The 8,934-nt window shown below is 43.6% G+C and overlaps 2 protein-coding genes across 2 annotated transcripts in view; one reads left to right on the forward strand and one right to left on the reverse strand.

Annotated features, from left to right (window-relative positions):
- Positions 1 to 3,233, reverse strand: part of LOC115534496 (uncharacterized) — a 67,739-nt gene extending 64,506 nt beyond the window's left edge. The window contains 1 exon segment of the mRNA XM_075074173.1: positions 2,813 to 3,233. Coding sequence (XP_074930274.1) covers positions 2,813 to 2,921 — 109 coding nt within the window. The 5' untranslated portion in view covers positions 2,922 to 3,233.
- Positions 3,234 to 3,666: 433 nt separating this feature from the next.
- mrpl19 (mitochondrial ribosomal protein L19) lies at positions 3,667 to 8,114 on the forward strand. Its single transcript, XM_030345853.1, has 6 exons — positions 3,667 to 3,772; positions 4,019 to 4,136; positions 4,531 to 4,649; positions 4,744 to 4,878; positions 6,889 to 7,070; positions 7,216 to 8,114. The coding sequence occupies exons 1-6, from the start codon at positions 3,694 to 3,696 to the stop codon at positions 7,444 to 7,446; spliced, it is 864 nt and encodes a 287-aa protein (XP_030201713.1). The 5' UTR covers positions 3,667 to 3,693; the 3' UTR covers positions 7,447 to 8,114.
- Positions 8,115 to 8,934: the final 820 nt, after the last annotated feature.

An 8,934-nucleotide genomic window follows, 5' to 3' on the forward strand; every position in this document is an offset into this window, starting at 1 on the left:
TGTATTACTCGGTGTGAAAATGTCCACACCGCGGCAACCCTAGTGAAAACCAGGACTTCCAATACAATTATATGAAACAAACATACATTTTCTAAAAATAGTAATGATTTATGTGACCGTTTAATGTTTATAACATCTGGTCCAACCATTGCAGCGAGAACGTATTCTCAGCAGGGGGTGCTGGGAAAAAAAAAACTCAGCCTGCACTAGACTCGCAACTCGTTACATTGATAAAAAAAAAAGATGTATAGCAGCGCAGCTCAATTACACCAGTGCATGCGCGGACAGTTGAAAATCGATCGTTCACATCCAGCTGCTCACAGAACAAGTTTAGCGCACCACCGCTACCCTCACACTTTTTCATATAACCTTCAGCACTAGGTCATATGAGCATTAAATAAATGCTGCGTCTCAAAATGCCTTGGACAGCAGCGAGGATGACTCGCTTTGCCACGGGCCGAAACAGTTCGGAGCGACCACAGCCAGAGCGAACACAGCGGGGCAGAGGAGTGTCAGGAATAGTCTTTGGTGTACACATCAGTACGGCCTATTTGCACTACTGTTTAGTGGCAATGCAGTGTTTTATTCGATGCCTTTTTATTTTCGTATATTATTTCAATGAATACAATTTATTTATTCATAAAAAACGGATCTGGTCTTCAAATCTTTTTTCCAAATATAGGTCGTCTTACAATGGGGTTTGTGTTTATATTCGGAACAAAACGGTACAGCGGGCGCTCACATGACGTTAAGCATTTCCTGGTGCATAATGTGACGCTTCAGAACCTAAAATCCCGTTTCTCCCCGTTGACACGACAACACATAACCGGCGTTTTCAGAAATCTCCACTTTGGCCGGAGTTTTTAGAAATGATCGTTTTCTGTGATAAGACAGGGCCTCGGACAGGGGGTGTTGCAGCACCCCCAGCACTCCTACTTCCCGCGGTACTGGGTGCAACTTACAGCTGAATGTAGTGCCATGTTGTTAAACGAAAACCTACGCTAGCCTGGCTCGCTCTCGCGAATCTCTGTTCGCGCTCGTGCATGATTGCGCGTCCAGGTACTTGGAATGGGTGGAGTCAGAGTCAGCGTTGAAGGAGAGGGGGTAGGACCATTTGAGTTGTGTATTTTCAAAATCTGCTGGCGTTTCGCAAATCACCTACCCAACCTTTAACCTATAGGATCGATATGATCATTGATCCCCCAACCAAATGGTTAAATGATGAGCTGAAATGAAACAGAAAGGATCCACTGAAGAACGCAGAAAAGCGGACCAAATGCAGGCCACATAACCATCCAACTGTCAGTCAAAATAAGTGGCAAACAGGGGAAGTGTTAAAGTTTAACAGAAGTGTGTCTATGCTGCACCAAAGCTGGGAATTTGAGCTTTCAACAAATTAACTCCAGCCTAATACTCTACGCTTCAATAATCATTCCCTAAAATGGGATATAGGTAAACCTGTGAGCAAATCCCGAATAAACTGTTTGGTGGGGTTGAATAAAGTCCTTTGTGCTGCATCGCAATCGCTTTACAGGGGCAAAGGAAATGCAACATTTTGGAATGATGCATGTAATTCGATTGGTTTAACAATATATTTGGGAAAGCTACACGACGTCATGTTTTCACCGGGCTTGCATCATTAATATAAGAGGCTGATTAGGGATACACTGGAACATCACACACACACAAACACACACGCACACGCGCACGCACGCACGCACACACGCACACGCACACACACACACACACACACACACACACACACACACACACACACACACACACACACACACACACACACACACACACCACACACACTCAGTCCCAAGCATACGAACACACCGAGACACACATAATCATTCAGAGACACACGCACACACACACAAACACACGGGCACAGACACACACACCACACACACACACACACACACACACACACACACACACACACACACACACACACACACACACACACACACACACACACACACACACACATAATCAGTCACACACACGCGCGCACACTTTCTTTAACACGTTTCCCTCTCCGTGTTAGTCTATTCTTTGCAAACCATTAGACCCATTAGAGGCCAATTAACATTGACACAAAGCTCCCTTCCTGCTTTATGACACCGTAAACAAGACCTTTAGTGCTGCCGCCTTGGGCTCAGTAGCGCATCGCTGAAGCGACGCTAAGCAAGCAGCTCATTAGCGTGCTTACTGGCTTATTAGTTAGGCTACCACATTATTTCATTGGTCTATGGATGTAAATTAATTTATTTTGAGGTTTGGTACAACAAATCTAAGAATATACGGCGGGCATATAAAATCATGGACCTTAAACTAGGAAGGACAAATAAACATGTACAATGTTCACATTGCTGATTTACATTTTCATTGCTTAAAAATGTTCAATTGTAAAAGCTAGATGGCTGGGTGTAGGCATTAGATAAATACATTAAATGTATTAACACGTTATTAACTACACGCACATACGCACATTTGGTTGATCGTTTTTAGTATTGGCTCCACAAGTATACTTAACACGTTGTAAAGCGATTCGTTGCGTTAGGTCAAGTGCCATTTATTCTGCCAAATCAACAAAACAAAGCTGTGGACGCAATACATGAAATGCATGTGTTCTGTTTGATGTTGGAAACAAACATTATTCCTGCATGTCGCAGCGCGCAGCTAAACAAGTAGTAAAACATGCGGCGCTATAGAGAGGATTTGCCATCTGGTTAAACATTATTACTAGGTTAGCCTACTTCATCTAACAACACTTAACTCTATTCCATCCACTTAAACCAACCTGAGACGTCCGGGGAACTCCTGGTGAAATCGAAGAAGGTGGCCAAACAAGTAACTCCTAGCAGGAGCGCATATCTGAAGGCTGAGAGAGTCCCATCCGAGAAGAACATCCTTGAAGCCTCAAAGTTTGGGAGTTTGTCCTCAACATCGGAACATCCAGCAAAAACATTGATCTCTTTGAATCTGCTTCATGTGCGGCAGAAGACGTGTGGTCCAGTCGCTCTTCCTTCCCTCATCATCCCGGACCAGTGATCACAGTGAGGTCCCCCGTACGGCCGGTGCGAAGCTGCAGCTTGTGTAGTGGTGCAGCCTGTGTAGTGGTGGCCCAGTGCTGCTACAGCCTGCAGTGGTGGTGGCCCAGTGCTGCTGCAGCCTGTGTAGTGGTGGTGGCCCAGTACTGCTGCAGCCTGTGTGGTGGTGGCCCAGGACTGCTGCAGCATGTGTGGTGGTGGTGGCCAGGTGCTGCTGAGTGCTCAGAAGACAAGCCCACCTGTAGGCTACCCGGTAGCATGGTCTCGCGTGGTCTCAAAATATTTTGCTTCTTCCCTTAGATATAATATAAGGACATGTGGTGTGATGGGACTATACATAATAACTCAATGTTAGTAGGCTAAAAGGATAATAGGTGACATGAATTGATTGATAGTGATCACAGTGAAACATGTATGAGCCAAAAAAAAGCCAAAAAAACATATTGACATAATTGACACGATTGCAATAATTCGGCGTTCAAAATGACCAAAATAACAGCGATTTCCAGTGACAGTTCGTTACTGACATCTATTGGACGTTCTTAGTATTGCTCCTACAGACATTTCGCTTTTCAAAGGTTTGGTCTCATAAGGCTTCCGTACAGATACATGTGACTAAACAAGGTCAACCATGGCAGCCTGCATCCAGAGGCTCGACAGAGCTATGTTTTCAATAAGGCTATTACGGAATGTCCAGCTTCACAATGAACGTAATTAAAGTCAAACTTATTCTTTATTATTATATTACTTATTCAAACATCAAGCTTTCTAACATGTTTTCAGATTGTAGCGTTCAGAGGATGCTGTTGCTGGCATTGTAACTTGCACTAGGTAGCATTAGCAAACCCCGGTGACAATGTTGGAATTGTCGTATTTCATATGCAATTTCAACGTCTTAATTGTGACATTTCTGTATTTAAATATGGCTGTAAATTATGTTTGTTTCCAACAACCAGGGTCTCTATCCACGTCTCTGCATCGTCTCGCCTTGGACACCGAGCAGCCATCCAAGTTCACTCCTCCAGTGAAGCCCGTCATCATAGACAAGACCCAGAGTGTGGCGTCGTTGAGGAAGTATGTCATGTCTTTAACATTAATTTAGGGAATTTTTATGACGCTTTTATCCAAAGTGAAAAGCAACTATGCATGCACACATTCACACACCGACGGCGGTGTCAACGATGAAGGGCGACAGCCAGCTCGTCAGTAGCAGTGAGTGTAAGGTGTCTTGCTCAGGGACACCGTCCACCGTCCGGATGTCCAACGCTCCGGTTACCAGCCAACCCGCTCTACCTCCTGAGCCACATGCCATTAGTTTTCTATTCTTAATGTAGTACAATATAACTTATTTCCAATTTTTACCTCCCACATGTATGCTGCTATCAAGCAAATCAACACATATTGCTCAAGACGTGTTGTATTCATACATTGCATATACAAACAGAGCATGTTGTCACACTTGTCGCAGGTTTTTGAGCCCGGAGTTCGTCCCACCCCGGCAGAGAACGAAGCCGATCAAGTTCACCATAGAGAGGAAGGATATGATCCGCAGGAGGAAAGTGCTCAACATTCCCGAGTTTTACGTTGGTAAGAGTTCCATTCAGAATAATGATTCGGTACTGTCTAATTGTGTTTGATATTTGAACTGTATAGAATTATTCCATGGTGCATTTGCCTTCAGGGAGTATCCTCGCAGTGACCATGACCGACCCTCATGCCACTGGAAAGAACAACCGCTTTGTGGGCATCTGTATTCAGAGAGGTGGTCGGGGGCTAGGAGCTACGTTTGTCCTGCGCAACATTATTGACAATCAAGGTAAGGACATCGTATACTTACTTGCGCAAAATTACTATCAAATGCTATCGCCAAGCAACAAGGAGGAGTTGGGCAACACGACCACTCGGTCGCAATCCCCTCATTATTCATGACAATGTATCTGTATTTAATGGCAATAAGCCCACCAATATGGTCATTCTCTTTGAATAGACAGGTTTCCAGGGAACAGCACAGCAGATAGGTCCACGCAGCAAAGGGGTAGAAAGTATAGACAGCAGACGCACAACCGTCAAGATGGCAGCTATTTGTTGTGTCGTTGACTGCGCTTATCCCATAGTCAGGGTTTGACCATTTTATCCATAACATGGGGTAATTTATTTTAATACAAATGAGAAAGGTATGGATCTAAGACAGATAAGTCAGTAAAAGGCTAGATTTGAATCATCGTATTAGGATTTGTATGCACATAGATTTTCTTTCAGATACGTGTAGGGTATCCTACTTCTTCTTTCATCTGTGTAGAAGGATGCTTCAGATTTACCTTAATTCTCCTGCTAAATCTTGCCACATACTATCCCCTCCGATCAGGGTTATTAATTTAAAGGTATAAAATCGTTTAAGATTTTCACTGTTAAAAGTAGGCTATGATCATCGTTGATCTTGCCGGTGCAGGTTCAGTACTAACAACCACCAAAGTGATGTTTGTTTTTATTAATTATTGTCTTCAAATCAGTGATATTTGAATAAAACTACAAATGTACATTAATATTCAAAATTATTGATGAAACAAAATGCATTCACCTCTGAAAATAACAATTTATAACTACAAGCAGAATTATGCCAGATCAGCACAAATTCACTAATCACTAATGCCATTAACTACTGTGGTCACTAATCTGACCACAGTAGTTTATGGCAGCAAAACGGTTTATTGCCTCCTGGTTGTACGGGTAGCCAAGAGCCAACCATGTTTGTAACTAGGAAATCCTCCCATTGGATGAGTCTGTGAGACATTTTGAAACATTCACACTTCGGACTTAACGACAGAGTGGGACATGCATGTCAACCGTTGATGTTTGGGAAATCAAACTCATGCCGATACAAAGAGTATGACCCATATAGAGCAGCATTGTTGAGTTTATCCCAATAAGAATACAATCCGATAAGGCTTACTTTTCATGGAAAGAGCTCTCCGTGGAGGAAATTGACACTCAAACATTGAAATGATAACGTCCTCTTAGTTGCTTTCGGGAAATCAAATGCTATGAAACCAAATTGATATCTGATGAAGGATAAAGCATAGCATACCAATGGCATCAAAGAGTAGCACCGAGAACCATTCGGTTAGGCACCTGGAAGTAGAACCCGAAAGGGTCAACTAAGGTGTGTGACACACTAAGATTAGTGTGTGTACATTTGTGGTACAGAAATCATTTTCCAAATGTATTTTCCAAATGGTTACCACTTGTATGCAATGTGGTTGTCCTAACCGATGGAAAAATGTCATTACATTTTCTAGAACAGCCTCAATGAGAGAAAAAGTAAGAACAGATTAAAGGGACGTTATTAAGAGGGTTGCTATAGGTAGTTAGCATCCCTTCAAGCCAATAGAGGGCAGCAGTGCCTGCTCCGATTACCGTGTTCAAAGTAAACTTTGGAATAAACCACATGTATTGTTGTTACAGGAACATATTTCAGGCATTTGTAGGCTTGTAAGCTTGACCTCTTTCTCTCTTATACGCCTCTAGTGTATTAATTAATTGATGTAATATTCATACAGTTTTTCTATATTTGATCGGTCTTTTCTGCCGTCATGGTCCAATAGGAATAGTGGTCACCAAGTTGTACTAGTGGTCTTGTACAAGTCCCTTACATTGTTCTATTACATAAGACTGAATTATGTAAAGCCTGATACTCTCCTGGGAACACAGTATATTTATGGAATTTAATATTTAACTTCCAAACATTACTTTTCACACACACCTGCTGTTGGGGCGCGTCTCTTCTCATCAATAGAATGAATCAAATGACACGACTCTCGTCACCTAGGCGTAGAGATCTGCTACGAGATGTACAGCCCTCGCGTGCAGCAGATAGAGGTGCTGAAGCTGGAGAAGAGGCTGGATGACAACCTGATGTACCTGAGAGACGCCCTGCCCGAGTTCTGCACCGTGGACACGGACATGAAGCCACAGCCCTCCTCCCCCACCGGGGAGGTGCCTGTGAACAAGGTGAGAGGGCCCCGCCTCTGGGGCTTCAGTAGACACTGAAACCATCCATTCAAGTGCTCTTTACTGCACGGGCTGTTATCCACACCCTCTGAAGAGTTTTATGAAGAATTAATTAACTGTGTGTGTGTGTGTGTACACCCACCAGACCCGGGTGAGGATGCTTCCCAAGCCGTGGTCGAAGCGCTGGGAGCGGCCCAAGTACGACGTGAAGGGCATCCGCTTCGACCTGTGCCTGAGCCCCGAGCAGATGGAGAACGCCCAGAAGTGGGCGCAGCCCTGGGTGGAGTACGACATGCTGAAGGAGTACGACACCAGCAAGCTGGAGGAGGACATCTACACAGAGCTGCAGCAGGAGGCCGCCGCCGCCGCCAAGTGAACTAGAACCAGGAACCACGCCCCGTCCCGGGACACTCTGCCCAATACCAACTACACTTCCTGGGGTTCCTAACCCTCTCAAACAGTTTGGATATGGATACTGAACAGCGTTTATATCAACCTTCGATAACGCTGACTCATGAAGAGGAAATACTGGAGGGAGGCTGACAACCAGAGCCACAAGAGGCGAGGTCGGGAATGGACTCCGGTAAAGCTTCACGAAACTCACCTCTGATGGATATTAAAAAAATATGTACATGGTTACCTCTGTAGGGTGCAGCAGTGCACTTTGAATAACTTGCACTCTTCCACCGTCTAGTATCATGGAGGAGTTAATGTGCCAGGTGGATCTAAATGGGGTATCATGGTGATCTATCTGTAGTTTATAAATGTAAAAGCTATTAAAACGGCAAGCCTTTTGTGTCTGTGTTAAATGAGTTGTGTTCAATTGCTTAGAATGATTCTTGGTGTTTGCTAATGCAGTGGTTAATGACTGGATGGAACAAGGCTCTGCAGGAGATGCAAACGGGGTTACCATGGTAGGTGGTAGACAGTTTTTTCTGCATTCACAAGGAAAGATGGGAAAGCAAATACACCATAGCTTTCAGAAGTTTTAATGAAAGAACAGTGATTACATGTTAATAAAACATATAATGCTTATACCTTTTAGGCAAATAGTATGGTTTTTTTGACAATTGTTCAAATGTTTTTTCACTACTCTTCTGGTTAACCAAATGTAGAAGTGGGACAAACGCCGCCTCAGGCCACAAGGGGGCATCATTTGACCAAACTAAGAGCTTCAGTTAGAATACTGCTGACTTCTATTGTTGTGAACTCTCATCTTGGGGGGAACTCCTGAGACTTCAAACATGTCATGGGTTTCCTAGGAAGGTGCAACATTTCCCAGTAATTTCAATGAAAACATCAATTTAATATCTTCTGTGGAATTCGGGAGCTGCTTCGCAGTGATCTCAGCACACCCGGGAGTGTTTTAGGACTGTGGATGGAAAATTGTGGTGTCGGGATGGTATGTTACAGCATCAACAGGGCTGTATAAAAACACTTGGACTCCGTATGTTATGTCTGCTCTGTGTGTGTGTGTGTGTGTGTGTGTGTATAAACACCCAATGAGTCTCTACACTCTAATTTGCCCATATTACAGGATGAGATGTGGAGAAAATGGCCCCTAATACGGGAGTAGCAGATGTTTACTGGGCTCATTATAGACCACACAGAGTCTGGAGATAAAGGAGGCGGACTCCGTTAAATGTTATTTCTATTGAGTTAGAGATCACGAGTGGGGTAGGGTGAAGGGGGTACAGGTCGTTTTGATCAAATGTTGATTTAGTTACTCATAAATGAATTTACATAACCCTTCTGCGGCTGTAAATGAGTGATTCTGTGTACATAGCTCGCATAGTTGTTAGTCTCTCATAACACCCTCATCATATGTCGTTAATCTTGTACTTCTCTTTATTTAACCAACCGC

The sequence above is a fragment of the Gadus morhua genome, chromosome 21, assembly GCF_902167405.1.
Source record: "Gadus morhua chromosome 21, gadMor3.0, whole genome shotgun sequence".
Lineage (NCBI taxonomy): Eukaryota > Metazoa > Chordata > Actinopteri > Gadiformes > Gadidae > Gadus > Gadus morhua.

Coding starts and splice junctions, on each gene's coding strand:
- mrpl19 (XM_030345853.1), top strand. CDS start 3,694: ATGGCAGCCTGCATCCAGAGGCTCGACAGAGCTATGTTTTCAATAAGG. Junction 4,137..4,530: donor AGTGTGGCGTCGTTGAGGAA/GTATGTCATGTC, acceptor CACTTGTCGCAG/GTTTTTGAGCCCGGAGTTCG. Junction 7,071..7,215: donor GGGAGGTGCCTGTGAACAAG/GTGAGAGGGCCC, acceptor TACACCCACCAG/ACCCGGGTGAGGATGCTTCC.